General features: G+C 44.2%; 1 protein-coding gene across 6 annotated transcripts in view; it reads right to left on the bottom strand.

Moving 5' to 3' along the window:
• Positions 1–19,616, bottom strand: part of LOC107383537 (microtubule cross-linking factor 1) — a 323,529-nt gene that overhangs the window by 20,064 nt on the left and 283,849 nt on the right. For 5 of the 6 annotated variants that reach the window (XM_054746802.2, XM_054746804.2, XM_054746809.2 and 2 more), the window contains exon 9: positions 13,237–13,407. The exons of the other annotated variant lie outside the window; for it this stretch is intronic. In XM_054746802.2, the coding sequence (XP_054602777.1) occupies positions 13,237–13,407 (171 nt within the window). The remainder of the gene's footprint in view (positions 1–13,236; positions 13,408–19,616) is intronic. 6 annotated transcript variants of the gene reach the window in all.

Below are 19,616 nucleotides of genomic sequence, written 5' to 3'. Positions count from 1 at the left end.
TAAAAGAAATTCAACCAGCAGCTCTAATTTGGATTTATTGCCAGCTATTAGCACAATTTTACAAAGAATTTTAAAATCTGCATTGTTTACATCTGCACTGTCACATTGTGGTTCCTTTAAGCCCTTGAGTGAAGCAATTCTTTTTTTTTTCTTTTTGTTTACAGTGTCCTGTCTGGCTGTGAAGCAAACAGAATTAATGTCTTGAATGCCTTACAGATTTACTCTCAGGTGGAGCATCAAAGCTTCTGCTTTTAATGTCATGCCTGATACTTAAAACTTTATTGTTATTGTCTTTTGAATGCTTGTAATTCCAACCAGACACAGAGACAGAGGTGAAAGAGAAAGGAAGATGGGGGGGGGGGGGGGGGGGGGGGGGGGGTTGGGTCCACAAAAACAAACAATCAATGATGAACAAGAGTCTGCTTCTAGACCTGCAGAAGGAGAGAGAAAATAAGAAAAGGGACACACAGCAATACAACAGGAGCAAGCTTTCACTGCTTCAACCTGATGAGAAAATATATAAACATTGTTTTACTGAACAATCACGATAATAAATCACAGTGCATTAAGTGCCAACCACAGCCTTAAGACATGTGTTGAACGTGCCCAAGTCTATACTTATGAGCACCATGTGAGCACCTGTGTGTGTACCCGCGCTTGTATATGTAAGGTTTCTCTATAGGAGCGTCCAATAGAGTGTGAGGGGCCACAGATCTGCCCCCCAAAGATGCGTAGGAGATGGAAGGAGCTCCAAATCTCAGAGATCCAGGAGCTGCCCCAGAGCGCAGGGACCCTAGGGAGACTGTGACCAGAAAAGGCCCTGCCCCCGCAGAGGATTGCCCAGGGGGGCCACAACCAGCAGCCGGCAGAGTCCCGGGGGATATCAGCAGCAAGCCCACAGACCCGACCGCAGCCTCCCACCCCCAAGCCGGCCGAGCCCGGAACCCAGCGACCCGGGACCCAGGGGCGACCAGCCCCGCCGGGGACCCAACAGAGCCCAGGGACCCAGATCCCATCAGGCAGCCACTGGGATTAATCAGGCAGACGCTAAAAATCTTAAACCCCCTGACCAGGGAGCCGCGAACACTCAGGCAGACCAAGGCACCACACTCCACACCAGATGTGGCAGGGGGAGGGGAGGCGAAGATGTATAGCAGCAAAAGAAGTCCCAGGAGAGGGGATGAGTCAAAGGCCCCACCTGACATATACAGTTATGCACAAACACAGTCACACACTCCCTCACTCATGCTCACACATACACATACAACCTAAGACTCACAAAAATGCATGCCAGATACCCACTCATAATCCCCATACACACCCTATTCACTCTGGTCTCTGTACTGCTTAACAAAGGGTACAACCATCACCGGTTCCCAGAGTTCGACCCGTTCTGCTGGGGTGCTGATGAGCAGGCTCCCCCGCTCAACGCCAAGCAAAGCGACCCACCACCCAGACCCCAGCCAGACAGCCAGATCCCCCTCCTAGCCTCCAGCCCCGGGAAGCCAAGCGACAACAGAGGTGTGCTAAGACCCCTAGTCACCCTTTGCCTGCTCCAATACAGTGTTGGTGCGCATTGATGAGGTGTATTTGTGGCTGTGGAGAGCAGGCAGTGCAGGCATCGTCTGGCCTACGCCAGCTGATGCCACCACACTACCCCTCGTCCCCCCACAGCCCTCTGTGTCTAAGTGCAGATTAAAATAGGAAGTGGGCACCGGCACCTGGGAAAAGGCTGAAAGATCCCCTTGCCAAGTGCCGTTGTGCTTACTCCCAAGGCCCTAAGTGTGTGTCTGCGTGGAATGTCATTGGTGGAAGTGTTTAATGTGCAAATAGAATTGGGGGGACGGGCTGCCACAGGAACGGGGAAATGGGGACCATACCCGCACCCCTGACTTGTCCACCCCCCAGAGTCCTATGTTTATGTTTGTGTGATGATGTGAGGGAGCAGGAGGAGAAAAATGTGTGGGGATGGAGAGGAATGATTGGTTGGCCTAAGCCTTCCAGGGAGCCAGTTCCCCCACTGGCCCCAGTAGGCACCTCTGTTGCCAAAATGCCACCCAGGGCATGGAGACCCGAGCCCATCTTGCCAGGGCCCAAAGCAGCAGCATTGCAGAGCTCCACGGAGTCCGAGGGAACCAATGCAGCCCTACCCCAGCAGAATATTTACTCCCATCCCTGTATTTGCACAGCTTCCAGAATATAGAAGACATAGGACATCTAGGTAAGGCTGGGTCCTCCCCCTCCTGGACATCCCCCTCCCCCATGATGGACAGCAGAGGAGCCAAGGTCTACCCGAGGTCCCTGAGCCCGGGCCAGGCTCTGCCGCATGTTCCCACCTTCTTCCCGGCAGCATACATGTCAGGACCTGACCCCCAAGGCCCCACCCAGATCCCCACACAGGGCTGGCCAACCCCACACCCCGAGCCCCCAGGCCCCCACCCAGACCTACTCAGGGGCATTACAGCTGCTAGGCAGCAACCCATGGCCACCGCCAAGACCCCCAAGGGGCCCCACTCACAACCGCCAGCAGACCTCCCCCGAGGCAACCCAAGCACCTCCAGGGGGGCAGCAGCCCCCCAGCCCCAGACGCCCCCAGTGAACCCACCCTCAGGGAACGTCCGGATACTCCAAACTCAGACCCTCCAGCCCACCACCCACATCATCCCGCAGGACAATATAAATGACCCCCCATCATCGCTATGTGATGGAACCAATCAAAGGAGCCCAAAGAGATTGACTTGAAGTGGAAGCAGAGGCTGCATCAAGTGCAATACGATATAACAAAATATTTCTATACTGGTTAATGCAAAGAGTATCTCTATTTTTCCAATTCATGTGGATAGTTTTCTTAGCGATGCATATGGCAGTCAGAACCACGTGAACCAATGATGTTTCAATTGGGACATCATCCAGGTTTCCCAGCAAACAAAGAGGGGGGAAGTTGGGATATGACATTTCAGACACTTTGACGGGTCTTCACATACTCTACCCCAAAATTCCTGGACAAGTGGACTTCATAAACTTTAGACAGTAGTTTGGGGGTTTGAGATTATAGAAGTCTAATACCCTTGGTGGTGTTTTTAATTCTACTTTATTGAGTTTAAATTTTTGTTTAACTACAGATTTAATTTGGTGATATTCTAAAAAGCTATTCTTATCTATTCCAAATTGGGAGACTATTCGATTAAACGGGATGAAGTCCAATCCTTCATATATGTGTTCCAGGTATAGGATTCCTTTACTTTTCCAGTCCAGAAGGTTAATCATTTTGTTATTTTGCAAAATATCAGGATTATTCCAGATAGGTGTGCGTCTGCATGGTACTAGTGAAGACTCTGTCAATTTTAGATACTCCCACCATGCTGTCAGAGAGGTGCTGATACTAATACTTTTGAAGCCTTCATGTTTTCTTATGCTTGAGCTAATAAATGGTAAGTCTGAAAGCTCTATCATATTGCAAAGTGTCTGTTCTATATCTAACCAGGACTCATCTAGTCGGTTATCTTGCAACCATCTTAGTATATATTGCAGCCTGTTGGCTAAGAAATAATGATAAAAGTTGGGTAGATCCAGTCCTCCTCTATCTTTGGTCTTTTGAAGTGTTTTAAGCTAATTTGTGGAGGTTTATCCAGCCAAAGGAATTTAGTAATTGAGGAGTCCAGAGATCTAAACCAGTCAGCCGGTGACTTGTTTGGGATCATTGAGAATAAGTAATTTATTCTGGGTAAGACCATCATTTTAATTGTAGCAACCCTCCCCTTGAGTGATATCGGTAAGGATTTCCATCTTGCAAGATCATCTTCCACTTTCTTTAAAAGTGGGATGTAGTTTAGTTTGGTTAGATCTGCCAACTTCGGAGAGACATTAATTCCTAGGTATGTGATATTCCCTGACTCCAATTGTGTATTAAGTAAATTGACAAAGGAGAAATTAATTGGTAGAACTGTGGATTTTAACCAGTTTATTGAGTAATCTGAAACTCTTGGAAAAGAGTTTATCAGTTCTATTGAATGGGAGAGAGAGGATTGAGAATTCTGGAGAGACTAAAACATCTTCTGCATAAAGACTGATCTTATGTTCTATTTTCTTACACTTTATGCCTTTAATACCTGGTGTTTGCCTAATTGCGGCTGCTAGTGGTTCGATAAAGATAGCAAACAGTGAGGGGGAAAGTGGGCATCCCTGCCTGGTCCCCCTCTGAAGACAGAAGCTAGCTGGTATGTGGTTGTTTGTTCTGACACGTACTGTTGGTGAATTGTATAATGTTAGCCAATTTATGAAGAAGTTCCCAAAACCAAATTTATGTAAAGGTGCAAATAAGAACTTCCAGTTAACTCTATCAAAAGCCTTTTCTGCATCTAGAGATAATATACTAGTTTCTGTGCTTCTACTGCAAGAGAAATCTATCAAATTAAGTAATCTATGTGAGTTTGTGGATGACTGTCTACCCTTAATGAAACCAGTTTGGTCAGGGTGTATTATGTAGCATCATGAATGTCCTGTTTTTGACCTAAAGGTCAATGATCTGCTGCGTCTGCTCGAGCAGAGACAAAGTCTCTGACAGGCTAATCTACATGAGATAGTGGCCAAGGTCTTTCATGCACTCTGCTCATCTGAACTGCTTCACATTCATTACAGCTCAATACGAAGACGAAGATGAAGAGAACTACTTTGATAAACACATAATCAACAACTTTGTTATTACCAATAATAATGTGAGCCCAATAATCAATCAATCTGTGAAATGACAATGTTATTACTTGGTATTATAATCCTGTGATCAGTAGTATTTTACAAGTTATTATACTCTTGGACATTTGCACTAGACACTAATGACACGTAATGCTAAAGTCCCACGACACATTTCCTTTTGTCTGATCCAATCAGAACCTTCGTTTCTGGCACAAAGCGTGGTTTTCTATGGTGTTAGTAAAACCCCCCTTTTGCATGTTAAATTCTGATTCGCCAGTAAACCAAAATATGACAGTTATAAAGACTATTCCACGCCACCTTTTCTTTAGCTCAAAGCGTTCTATATCACAACATGCCCTGGTTATAGATTGTAAGTCGCTTTGGATAAAAGCGTCTGCCAAATAAGTAAACATAAACATAAACTAGAAGTCTCAGACAGGCCATCCGGACTTCCTCTTCAGCCAAAAAGAACCTCGACAAGCTGGATAAAATCTGTTGCAAGTTACACCTGACCGCAACGGTTCCTTCAGAATAAAAGCTGAACCTCACGACCCTTTCAGGGTCTCGGAGATGCCAGTGATAACCTGTCGTGACCTGGAATCATTCCAAGACTAGTTTGGTTGGCACTGCTGCTGTTCTACCGGCTTCGGTACCAAGGAGGGTCCAAGAGGACCTTCGCATTCTGGATCTAACGGAGGCTTCCCCTGGGGTACGTAGACCGACAGATGGCATTTCATGTGTGATATAAATCTCCAACTAAAGTTTAGAGCAAAACATTCACTCCCACTCAGTACTAACTGCTTCTCCGGATCCGCTGGTTCTGAATAGCATTCCACATACACACCATCGTTCATTTCACCCTTACTCCACCTTAGTTCCATCAGTACACAGAGTGTTTAAGTTAGTCTTGTTTAAATTGTGTAGAAATAAAAAACCTGACTCTCTCTTTTGTTGGAGTTAATACAAAGTGTCACTTAATCCCAGCAATAAAAAATTCGGAGGTGTTTGGAGGTCCTGGAACTCCTTGTGAAGAACCTCAAGCAGGTGGAGTCGCCCCTCAAATCCCAGCAGGCATTTATCTATGAATTCTAGTAACTCTAGGACATCCTTACGGGGAGATGAGGCTTTGGGCGAGTCCTGGGGACGGCTCCTCTTGGTCCCAGGTGTTTCCGTCTCAGCTGCTGATTTCTTCGGTCCCATGAAAAAATACTCAAAAACTTTGTCAATATACGTTTGCAAACTTTCTAAATTTTCTCCACTTACCTCCAGGTTGAGTGAGTTATATCTACCAGATCAATTGATTTTTTTTGCATTGTCAGTGAATAAATTAGGTGAAAATGCGTCTTAATTGTTTGTGAAAGTTGGTTAACGAGCTGCCATCTGCTTCAAACGCTGCCGTGTGTCCGGTGATCGGCCATCAGCGCATGCTTAGTCCTCAACCGTTCCGTTCCGTTGAGTGAAGCAATTTACTCTCAGAATAAAGAAATGGTCACATAAACACAGATCATAGAGTACCAAGAAAGATCATAAACTCCCGGTGGTGCCATTGTGTCTGGTTTCCATTATTGACACACCAGCAGATAATGCAGATAACAGACACAGAACAAACCAGAGGGATATAAAGGTTCACAGCGTGTTTCACTTGTTCACAAATGCATAGGAAATAAAGTATTTGTGTAATAGTGAATATCCCATTTTGCAAAATAACACCCTAATACTGTTTTTACACCAAAAGCAAGGTATGGAGATGCTAATTTTGCATTAAAGTTTCTAAAACCTCTAAAACGTAAAGAACTTCCATGCCTGACATCTTTCTCCACTGCTGTACTTTGCCCACATTTAGACGAAAACACGCCCGGGTTTATGTCAGTTACTGTCTAGCTAAAAACATCTGATTCTCAATGATCTGTGCTATTTGAGCCACGTGCTTACAGATAAATATTTAGTCTTCTGAGAGGTATTTGGGTCTAAGGAATGGAAACTAATAGCAATTTAGCTCATATTGTCTCCACAACAAAAGAACAGGAAAGTCAGAAAATGTAACCTTCAGATCCTTTTACTAGGTGTCAGACATTGTTGAAGATGAATGTAAACAGTCAGGAATGTATTGTATCTATAGTATTGTATAATGCTTATTTTTTGTATTTCTATTATTGCATCTAACCATATCATACCACATATATTTAAAGAGCACCTTAAGGTTGCGACAGGAAGTTCGCACAAAGTGTTTTACATAAAACACAGGATGTATGCTGGCTGGTCGGAGGGACCGGTGGGGCCAGTGTTCGGCAGCCTCGCCTCTGTCATTGCGCCCCAGGGCAGCTGTGGCTACATCGTAGCTCACCCCCACCAACGTGTGAATGTGTGTGTGAATGGGTGAATGACTGTGTTGTAAAGCATCTTGGGGGGTTCCAGGACTCCAGAAGGCGCTTTATCAAATACAGGCCATTTACCATTCAAAGTAACATTTTAAAACACACCAAACACAATCAGAAAGCAGACAAATTAAACAACAACATACAAAACGATCCAACCACTACAGTAAAGAGAAGTGAATAAATGTGAGTTTTTAAACGAGTTTTAAAAATTGTGGAGCGAGGGAACCAGTCTGACCTGCAGAGCATATCATATGCATTGTATAACACTGTATTTTATTGTTTTGTATTATATCACTATCACAATTAGGGTTAGGCAATGAGCATCTTTTGGAATAGTACGTTTTTCCCGGAATTGATAAAAATTTTAAATTTCGCTGTCAGTTTCGACGCCCAGTCCACCGACCGAAAAAGTAGCTGACGAATACCAACAAAGATGAATCTGGCGAAATCGGAACCAAAATCGTGCAACCCTAATCGCAATGCATCGAATCGTGTCATATTGTATCAAGTTGCATTGTATTGTATTGTATTGTATTATATTGTATCATATTCTGATGGACGGCATTGCACCGTAGCGTATTATATTGAATCGTTTTGTACTCTATTGTTTTGTTATTATATCTGACCACATCATAGTATTCTAGGACACTCCATTACTGTATTGCACCTTTTACATTTTATTGTATTTTACTGTATCATATTTGATAATATTTTATTTCATTGTATCCTTTTGTATCTTATCAGATTATATTCTATCGCATCATAGTTTTGTCTTGTGTCGTCTCTTAGCATATCACATGGTGTTATAGTGCATTAGTTTACATCGGATGGCATCTTAAGACAAATTTGTTATTGACACAAAACACTGATGTGCTGAGAAGACTTCCCAGCACTAAATATGATGAGAATAGCAGGGAAACTGTCTAATCTGCTTCACTGATGTTATCTATATATGCTTAAGCGTCTCAGCGGTATCAGCCACTGGCAGGGCTCAGGGAATAGGTTCTTCTCCACTAATCTAACTTTCAGACTGAAAGTTCTTACCAATAACTCACTGAGAACTCTGGATGACCTTCTAACAGCTTTACATACTATTATCTCACTCTGCCTTGAAGACTTCAGTGCTTCTCTGTATTAGCCACATGAGTAAATCAAACAGAAGGAAGTCTGTGATTTAGCGCTGTTTGAATGAAGAATTGATTATTAAAGTAGAAAACTGTCAGTTTTTTTTTTTTACATTGTTAGGAGCAAAATCAAGTCTTTTGGAGTATCTAATAATCCACCCCATCCTGTCTGCTTACACAGAACACTGCCACACTGCCCAATGAACAATATCTCCTCCTTGAACCGTCACCTTATCGTGGTGGAGGAGTTTGAGTGCCCTAATGATCCTAGGAGCTATGTTGTCTGGGGCACTTTGTGCCCCTGGTAGGGTCTCCCATGACAAATTGGTCTTAGGTGAAGAGTGAGACAAAGAACGGTTCACGGGATCTTTCATGGATGTAAATTCAAAGAGTCAGAGTACCCGGCCCGGAGGGTTACCGGGGTCCCACCCTGGAGCCAGGCCTGGGGTTGGGGCCCGTGAGCGAGCGCCTGGTGGCCGGGCTTTCGCCCAGTGGGCCCGACTGGGCCCAGCCCGAACCGGATACATGGGCTCATCCAACTGTGGACCCACCACCCGCAGGAGGAACATGAAGGGTCTGGTGCAATGTGGATCGGGTGGCAGACCGAGGCGGGAGCCTTGGCGGTCCGATCCCCGGACAAGAAAACTGGTTTTTGGGACATGGAACGTCACCTCCTGCTGGCGGGGAAGGAGCAGGAGCTTGTGGCAGAGGTTGAGCGGTACCGGCTAGATATAGTCGGACTCACCTCGACACATAGCATTGGCTCTGGAACCCAAGTCCTTGAGAGGGGTTGGACACTCTCCTTTGCAGGAGTTGCTCCGGGTGAGAGGAGGAGGGCTGGGGTTGGCTTTTTGTTAGCCCCAAGACTCTCTGCCTGTGTGTTGGGGTTTACCCCGGGGGACGAGAGGGTAGCTTCCCTGCGCCTTCGGGTAGGGGAACGGGTCCTGACTGTTGTTTGCGCTTATGGGCCAAATATCAGTTCAGAGTTCCCACCCTTTTTGGAGTCCCTGGGACGAGTGCTAGATAGTGCTCCATCATGGGACTCCATTGTCATGCTGGGGGACTTCAATGCTCACGTGGGCAATGACAGCTTGACCTGGAGGGGTGTGATTGGGAGGAACGGCCCGCCTGATCTGAACTCGAGTGGTGTTTCGTTATTGGACTTCTGTGCAAGCCACAGTTTGGCCATAACAAACACCATGTTCGAACATAAGGATGCCCATCGGTACACTTGGTACCAGGGCAGCCTAGGTTGCAGGTCGATGATAGACTTTGTAGTCGTATCATCTGACCTGCGGCCGTATGTTTTGGACACTCGAGTGAAGAGGGGAGGGGAGCGGAGCTGTCAACTGATCACCACCTGGTGGTGAGTTGGATCAGATGGCAGGGGAAGATGCCGCGTAGACCTGGCAGACCCAAACGCATAGTGAGGGTCTGCTGGGAACGCCTGGCAGAAGAACCTGTTAAGACGGTCTTCAACTCCCACCTCCGGCAGAGCTTTGACCGCGTCCCGAGAGCAGTGGGGGACATTGACTCCGAGTGGGCCTTGTTCCACTCTGCGATTGTTGAGGCGGCAGTTGCTAGCTGTGGTTGCAAGGTGGCCGGTGCCAGTCGTGGTGGCAACCCCCTTACCCGCTGGTGGACACCAGAGGTTCGGGGAGCCGTCAGGCTGAAGAAGGAGGCCTACAGGGCGTTGCTGGTCTGTGGGTCTCCGGAGGCAGCAGACAGGTACCGGATAGCCAAGCGGGGTGCAGAAGTGGCAGTTGCCGAGGCAAAATCTCGGGCATGGGAGGAGTTTGGTGAAGCCATGGAGAAAGACTATCGATCGGCTCCGAAGAGGTTCTGGCAAACTGTCCGGCGCCTCAGGAGAGGAAGGCAGCAACTCGCTCACACTGTTTACAGTGGGGATGGGGAGCTGCTGACGTCAACTGGGGCTATAGTCGGGCGGTGGAAGGAATACTTTGAGGAGCTCCTCAATCCCACCTATGCGCATTCCGAGGAGGAACCAGAGCCGGGGGACCTGGGGATGGACTGTCCAATCTCGGGGGCAGAAGTTGTTGAGGTAGTCAAACAACTACACAGAGGTGGAGCCCCGGGGGCGGATGAGGTTCGTCCTGGGTATCTCAAGGCTATGGATGTTGTAGGACTGTCATGGTTGACTTGTCTCTGCAACATTGCGTGGTCATCGGGGGCAGTTCCTGTGGAGTGCCAGACTGGGGTGGTGGTCCCCATCTTTAAGAAGGGTGACCTGAGGGTGTGTTCCAACTATAGGGAGATCACACTCCTAGGCCTCCCTGGGAAGGTCTACTCCAAGGTACTGAAGAGGAGGGTCTGATCAATAGTTGAATCTCAGATTGAGGAGGAGCAATGTGGTTTTCGTCCTGGCCGTGGAACTGTGGACCAGCTCTATACCCTTGCAAGGGTGATGGAGGGGGCATGGGAGTTTGCCCAACCAATCCACATGTGTTTTGTGGATTTGAAGAAGGCTTATGACCGTGTCCCCAGGGGCACCCTGTGGGGGACGCTCCAGGAGTATGGGGTGGGTGGCTTTCTGTTAAGGGCCATTCAGTCCCTTTACCAGAGGAGCGTGAGTTTGGTCCGCATAACCGGTAGTAAGACAGACCTGTTCCCGGTGAGGGTTGGCCTCTGCCAGGGCTGCCCTTTGTCACCGGTTCTGTTCATTACCTTTATGGACAGAATTTCTAGGCGCAGCCCTGGTGTGGAGTGTGTCGAGTTTGGTGGCAGGAGAATCTCGTCTCTGCTTTTTGCGGATGATGTGGTCCTCCTAGCTTCATCCAGCTCTGACCTTCAGCTCTTGCTGGGTAGGTTCGCAGCCGAGTGTGAAGCGGCTGGGATGAGGATCAGCACCTCCAAATCTGAGGCCATGGTTCTCGACCGGAAAAGGGTGACTTGCCAACTCCGGGTCGGGGGAGAGGTCCTACCTCAAGTCGAGGAGTTTAAGTATCTTTCGGTCTTGTTCACGAGTGAGGGTAGGAGGGATCGGGAGATTGACAGGCAGATTGGTTCAGCATCTGCAGTGATGCGGGCGCTGAGCCGATCTGTCGTGGTGAAGAGGGAGCTGAGCCAGAAAGCCAGGCTCTCAATTTACCGGTCGATCAACGTCCCAATCCTCACCTATGGTCATGAGCTTTGGGTAAAGACCGAAAGAACGAGATTGCGGATACAAGCAGCCGAAATGAGTTTCCTCCATAGGGTGGCCGGGCTCAGCCTTAGAGATAGGGTGAGGAGCTCGGACATTCGGGAGGGACTCGGAGTAGAACCGCTGCTCCTCTAGATCAAAAGGAGCCAGTTGAGGTGGTTTGGGCATCTGGTCAGGATGCCTCCTGGACGCCTCCCCGGGGGGCTGTTTTGGGCATGTCCTGCTGGCAGGAGGTGCCCGGGTCGACCCAGGACACATTGGAGTGGTTACATCTCCAGTCTGGTCCGGGAACACCTTGGGGCCCTGCCGGACGAGCTGGTGGAGAAGGCCGGGGAGAGGACAGTCTGGAGCTCCCTAGTTGGGATGCTGCCCCCGCGACCCGGACCTGGATAAGCGGTGGAAGACGACGACGACGACAATTAACAATATGGGTTTAGAACTAAACATTCCACAGCAATGGCAATAATGGAATTAACGGATAAAATATCAACAGCAATTGACAATAAAAATGACTTTGTTAGTATTTTCATTGATTTGAAAAAAGCATTTGACGTCATTGATCACTCAAGGTTACTTCGAAAATTAAGTCAGTATGGAATAAGAGGTGTGGCTCATCAATGGGTTAAAACTTATTTTAAAAAAAGGAAACAGTATGTTCAGATATAGGACCATAAATCAAAATTATGTGAAATTAATTGTGGAGTGCCACAAGGGTCAGTCCTCGGACCAAAACTGTTCATTTTGCTTATTAACGACTTGGTAAATGTATTTAAGACACTCGGTACCATTCTATTTGCAGATGATACAACACTGTTTTACTCAGGATCAAATATTGAGGAGGTGGCTAAAGTGATGAATGATGAACTGTTTAAATTAAAAACTGGTTTGATATAGATAGATTGACACTGAATCTTAATAAAACAAATTTTATAATGTTTAATGATAAAAAGAACAGTGATGTGCCATTGGAAATAGATGGGATTGAAATTCAAAGAGTAAAAGAAACTAAATTTCTTGGAGTTCTTATTGATGAAGACTTGACATGGAAATCCCATATTAGTTATATAAAAGGTAAAATTGCCAAATCCTTAGGAGTATTACATAGAGTCAAGTTTTTACTGACTAATTCTGGTTTGTTGGCATTGTAAAATTCACCGATTGTTCCATATTTGACTTATTGTGTAGAAATCTGGGGAGCAACATACAAAAACTATACACAACCCTTATTTATTTTGCAGAAAAGAGCTCTGAGAATCATCAATTATAGTGGCTGTAGAGATCCATCGAACCCATTGTTTATTAAATATAAATTACTGAAATTCCACGATTTAAAAGAATGGAAAATCTTACAAACCATGTATGAAGCCAATTTAGGTACTCTGCCAACAATCATTCAGGGGATATTTGAAAAGAGAACTAGTAATTACATGCTGAAAGAAACTGATGTGTTTACAAAACCTAGATTTAGAACTAAAATTAAGAAATGGAATATATCTGTAAATGGTGTTTAGTTATGGAATAACCTTGAAAGGGAAATAAAAAAATACTGTCATTTAATATATTCAAAAAATGTACCAAATTGAGTTTACTAAATAATTATGAAAATGTAAATTAAATCAATGATCATGATCGCACTGGAATTTAGAACAGGAAAAAGTTTAAAATGAATCTGTATCTGTGTCTGACAAATGGAAATTGTATTTAATTGAAATTATAAGATGTGTTTCTTCATTCTGCTCCTTTTCGTTCAAATTAGATTATCGTTATGTATTTCTTATTGTTTATATGTTTTATTTGTTTTTATTTTGAATGAAATAAAAACTAAAAAAAAGGAAAATAAATTTTTTTTTAAAATACACTTTTGCAGCAGTCGACTGGCTACCTGTCTCTGGTTCTGCAGGTGTCGGTCAGGTGACAGCAGAGGAATGCTGGGTTCGATATCGGGGGCGTCCCCTGCAGTTTGTGGTAAACACAGTCTGTCGTCTCGCTCTGGCTCTCCCTCCACCTGTTCCACCATCACTCCCAGTTCTGGGAAGGCCTCCAACTTCTCCAACTGGAACAGATGACACAGCCATGAATAATCCGGCTCTGATACGCTTACGTTCAGTCTCCGTTTCCCACTTAGGGAGCTTTTCCAAGTTCACTCCATAAAGATTGTGGATCACCGGGTTAGTAGTCCGTCACATTTACACCTGCAGACAGAAGGACTCAGCTGGAGGGCAACTTAGCATAAAATCACCTACAGGTAAAAATAATAAATGTTTTTCTAAATGAGTTCAGTCGATCGTGACCCCTTAACCCACAGCGGGGAATTTACTTCAGTCACTAAATCTCACTAAAGCAAACACTAAACTTAACTGAAAAAATACCACTAAAGTAAAAAATATGGTGATGTTTGAATAAATAATGTTATATTATGACCATAAGTCATTAAAATATATATTTTTTTCCACGTGTCCTGACCAGCTGTGACGAAAACAAGCCTTACAGTTTTACTCTCACAGGTGGAGCATTATAAATTCAGCTCTAATGTCTGACATCAAAACTTTATTAGAAATGCTTTTGGCTGTTTTAAATCCCAATGGACACAGAGACTGAAATGAAAGGGAAAGGGGGGAGAGGAAAGGAAGAGGTGAGGGGGAAAAGTTCACAAAAATAAACAATAAAGTACAAGAATCTGGTGGAGGTGGGGGTGGAGGGTGCTTGAGCCCCCTTTTGTCCTAAGTGCCCAAAGTGCCCTTTTTCCGGTCCTTCGTCAGATTTTACCGTACAAAACTGTTATACTGTGATACCTATCGGGCTCTAGGACCATGTGGAGGCAGCTGCCTCAAGCTGAAGCCTATTTTCCCTTAGACCCGGCTACAAGCTCACTGATTGGCTCTGCCGCATCATACTAACGTGTGATTGGTTGTCCCTGCTGTCGCTCTACCTTGTAGCCATGGAGACGACAGACCGGTGATTTGCCTGTGGGCAGGAGTCTGCGTTCATCTACCTGTAAGTTTTTTTTCTGCCTGCTTCAAGTCAGCTGGATGGATTTTAATATCAGAGCTTTTGTTTACGTGCGTTTGAGTCCGTGGTTAGTGTATGTGGAGCAGAGTCAGGTAGCTGCATGTCTGGGACAGAAAATGAGACATGAGAGAGACTTCTCCTGAAGTGTTGCAGAAACTCACAACAAAGAATCACAGATGTTGATATTTCTCACTCTAGATTCTCCAGGTCTTAACTTCTGAATTACTAATCAAATAAAAATAATTCAAATGGTTTCTAAAAGAACATAAAACGAGCTTTCCAACGAGGCATTACATGATGTAATTCATGTTACTCCAAAAATCGCTATTAGAAGGAAACCAGCTTTAGCGTCACACAAAGAAACGGAGTGAACCGCGATGGGAGAGCAGAGAACCAAAGGGAGGAGATAGTCTGATCATCTTCATCAGCAGCTTTTATAAAGTTATGGAAACAAACGTCACAAATAAAATCCACCTGGTTGGTCAGGTGTCCCAGAAGGCTGTTTCTGTAGATGGTGACATGAGGAGGGACAGATTAAAGTCACAATGGTTTTTATTTGAACACTCAACTGTTTACTAAATGATTCAGCTTCATTCCAGCATCATTTATACGTACAATAAATATTTATTTAGCTGAAAATATCATTTTATCAGTGCAGAATTTTATTAGTTGACTTTTTGTAATGAAATGTTTAGATTTAACCTTTTATCTGGCTTATTGATCTTCATAATGCTGGTACAAATGTAGCTACAGTTGTGAAGTAGCCTATGAGTGTTATTTTATGATACCTAGTATTTATTTTACTGTATCCCGTTCTCTGGACCAGAGCATAGACCTGTGGCCACAGACAGGCTGCAGTCATTAAACTGGTAATTGTGAGGTCAGGGGTCACACATTTTTCTGAGTGTTTGCAACATAGTTCTGAGTTTAAATTGTTCTTTTGACAAAGTTTGCTCAAGTCATTTTGAAGTTCCTGTTTAGTAATAAATGTAAAGAAAATTCAAATCCGTTTTATTTTCATTTAAGCTGCAGTTTTACACACTTTAATAAACATAAACACTAAATACAAACCAGACACTGAAAGCTGAGATTGTTCTGAAAAAAGGAGCAGAGTTACAAACATTTTACACTTTTTATTACAATTTTAAAGCCATAAAACAAAACAAAAAACTGTTATATTTAACTGTGATAAATTTTCTGCCTCCCACAAAGAGATGGTAAAAGTGAATGTGGGCATAATTATATACATTTTATTACTTTATTATGTATTTTTTAATTATTGACTATTACTCCAAAGGGTTCAAATGAAGGCAACTGGACTTCTTTGGTTTGTTTAAAACATTTCACTTCTCCTCTGAGGAGCTTTGTCAGTTCTAACTGGAATATGGGAGAGTCAAGCTTATAAGCTGTAGCTGTCTGTTGTTATTTAAAGAGCAGAAACTACTCTGAGTACTGAGTAGTAATACTTGTTTTTAATATTTAAACCACATTCCCATTTGCATGAATGAAGTTTGCCAAAACGTTCCAGTTTTTGTAGATTCTGCATGTTTTCAGAACTGCTCTGCATTCATCAGACGAGTTTAGAGTTAATCTAATTTTCAGCATTTTTATTTGAAGGCAATTAAGCATAGAGAGTGTTTTCTTTAAGTCAGACACTAAAAGTATGGAAGAGGTGCATTCTGGTTGCTTGCTGCACCATCTGTTAGCACAAATTAGATTTCACAGCAGTTACTTACTGAAGGAATGAAGTGATAACTCAGGTTAGATTTATTGTGTGAAACAACAGACTCGTGAATCTGGTGTTGCTTTAAATTGATTCGTTTTTGTCCCACAAAGTTAAAATACCGGTATGTACAAAAGTAGTTTGTGTGGCTTCATCAGTAAACACAGGGACTAACAGAAGATTTAGAGCTGTGTTCAGGCGATGCAGGGATCTCTGGGAGGTCTGGGTGGAACAAAACAAAACATTTATCTCACAAACTGCAGGTTCATTCAACTCGAAGCCTGAGAGGGTAAAGAGGAAAACAATGAGTGCTGAATAAAAAACAGAGTCACTCAATCTGTGGAAGCAGCTAATGACCATCGACGCTGCGGCATCCCAGTTCCACCACTTTGTTCCTGATGACTAAGACCAAGTCTGATGTAGGGGTAAAATTCAAATTAAATTCAAAGATACTTTATTAATCCCAGAGGGAAATTAGAGTTTCAGTACACACAATTCTGAGATCAGACATTGTTGGGTTAAAGCTGAGCAAATGGAGGTCTAATTGGTCCACCACCACTGAGAACTACATCTCCCAGAATGCACCAACAAAAAGGCAACTGATTGCTGATGAAAAATACCTATGCACGATGGTGGCTGTTGGTCCTCAGTCAAACAGGAACAGCACAGCAAGATCTACTCATGAACTTTACTCTAAAGATGCCAATGGTTGGTAAATATTTCTGGTTTATGTTAGTGAAGTGCTTAAGTTGTACCTGGAGAGTATTCTAAGTGTCAGTAAGTTGAAGCACTGCATTATCATAGTGATTTGATCGAAGTGAGTGATTGTTGGATAGTTAATGTATGTGTTTAGCAAGGTAAAGGGTTAAAAGCATACATTAACAAGCTTGAAGGCAGTTGATTTATTTATTTTGTTACTTGATGTGGTACTTGATGAAATACTCAGTTAAGGTATTCCCTTCATTGATTATTCCTTAATTTAACTTAATTCATTAAGGGAGTTTTATTAATTCATTTGAAGTACCTTGAAGTACTTTTAAGTTAATTCTTTAATTTAATTTAAAATGGTTAATTTATCTGAAATGTTCAATTCATTTATTCATTCATTTATTTTTAATTTTTAAAATATTTACAAAATATTGTTGCTAACCTTTGTTTCTGTGCTTTGAAGGTTATCAACCTGATGAAATCATGCACTTATCAACTTGAAACCAACTAATCTGAGTTGAAAAATAAAAGTTGATGAAAAGCAAAATCAAGAGTTGTCCGCGAGTGTCCCTTTAGAGTAGAACTAGTGTGGAGCTTAACAGACATTCATACGTAGGCATAGACACATGACAAGAATTGGTGACTGTGGTTATTCGCAACCCGAGTCGCGCTACCTTAATAGAGATCAGAGGGTTTACATGAGGATTGGGTCAGGCGGAGGAAAAAAGGCACTTCAGAGTTACCCTCCACAGGCAGGGCAGCTTTGCTATGCAACAAAACACCTCAGACAGAAATGCAACAGGCTTCAGACATCACACAACATAACTGTCCACTAGGTGGGTAGATAGGGTTGGGGAGTGTCCTCACATCAGAGCATGCAGCCACGATAAGCAGCGCTCGTCACCTCCGTTTGGACAGGGGAAGGAGGTATTTGGGTTAGCGAGCACAGTGACTCCTGGAAATGATTCAACGGCCTTCACCGGTCGCAGTCCTGCCAAGGCTGGGATAGGGAGACAGTTACCATGGCGACGGCAGCATTCCACATTTCTTCTGAAAGGGAGTATTCACTTCAGCCTCACAGGCTCAAGGGCACCAGATTCATATAAGAACTTGTTTTGGGGCCAGACAAAGATAATTTCCTCTCTTCCTTAAAGTTCTGTTGATCTCCAACCCCTGTGAATCCAATAATGGCGTAGATTAATCTATCCCAATCCGTACTGATCCGTCAAATCTATCCTTGATGGCATCAACCTTCTGTGCCAGAGTCTGAATCTCAGCCAAAGTTCCAAACTAAACACTCATCTCGACAATTATGAGTTTGTGCATTCACAGCACGGTGTGATCCATCTCTGAGCTCCGGGACTGAGCCAATATTCCTCGACCGCTCATTAATTTTCCAGTAAGCCAGGTAGCCACTCAAGCCAAACAGCACGAAACCTGACACCAACACCACGAATATCCAGACGTCTTCAGAATCCTCTACAGACAGTTGAGAGGCACATCAGGTTCCACTGTTTCCAGGAGTCCATGATATACCCAGCTGGCTCTGTCCCAGAGGGGCACCCGGGAGCCCAGTTTGTGCCATGGCGCCATTCAACCAATCATAGTTGTGCTAAACAATGATATCTGTGTTACATCTGTGGTTCATGTTAAAGTATAGCACTGTCATGGAAAAATAATGTTTATCAAGTCTTGATCACGGACTCAATCAACTGAATGTAAATGTATTGCTCTATGCTTCTCTGCATGCTCATTCATTCAGACACACCCACACAAGCCACTCACACACACACCCACACACACATAGTCTTGACTTCCCACACACACACACACACACACACACAATCTCTCCTCCTCTATAAATAAACTCTGTGACCGGATGTTCGGTGCATTTTGCCTCGTGCGTCTGCCACAGTTATAACTGTTAGACTTGTTGTTCATTGTCTCTCTTTTCTCTATGACTATAGGAAATGGGTTATTGATAAACATATTGATAGAATCCATGACATTATTTGGTCCTTCGAAAGCCGGGGTCCCATCGCCTCGCGGCCCCAGGAGCTGACGCCGGAAAACTGTCGACAATCTAGATCTCCTCCGGCGCTGTGCTTTCGCTGGTGGTCAGTGTGAGGATCTTGACGTCGCTGGGGGGGGGGGGGGGGGGGGGGGGGGGGATGCGGATCCACGAACTACTCAAGCCCTGAGTGGAGAGAAATTCGGTGAGACAAGTTCGTTGTTGTTGTTTGTCTTTGTGGTACCAAGAGAAAATCCTAGGTGACCAGAGAATAAAGTGGTGTCGTCCGCCGTGAATAGGATGGTTTTGACGGGTTCTTTTGAATGCTGTCTGTATTGGCTTGGTTTTCTGCATTTTAGCCGAAATTAGAAATGCAACTCTGGTGTAAGAAATAGATGGTGTCGTCCGCCGTGAATAGGCTCTTCCATCCATCTGATGCGGCTCTCTGTGCTTGTAAAATAATGAATGGATATTTAAATAAAAAGCTTTATATTTTACTGCATAAATTTTACATCTGTATGCCAATTCTAAATGTAAAGATTGTCTGCGTAAACCTGAACAGGTCCAACCCGGTCTTACTGTGAGACCGGGTTGACGCGCCACGCTTGTGCGTAATCATAGGCGCTTCCTGATCTAAAGAGGATGTGAGATTCTGGGACTCTCCTCAGACGGCTCCTGGATGTGTCGCCACACTGGAGACAGGAGTAAGCACTACTCAGCCAAAGTTTCATAATCAGGGAACATTTTCTAAGTGACAATTCTCTCTGAAAGACAGTGTTTGGAAAACGCTCGCTTCAGTCGGAGGAATCTT

The sequence above is a fragment of the Nothobranchius furzeri genome, chromosome 11, assembly GCF_043380555.1.
Source record: "Nothobranchius furzeri strain GRZ-AD chromosome 11, NfurGRZ-RIMD1, whole genome shotgun sequence".
In the NCBI taxonomy this organism is placed as follows: Eukaryota; Metazoa; Chordata; class Actinopteri; order Cyprinodontiformes; family Nothobranchiidae; genus Nothobranchius; species Nothobranchius furzeri.
The sequence above is the reverse complement of the archived record's forward strand: the minus strand, read 5'-3'. Positions and strand labels throughout refer to the sequence as shown.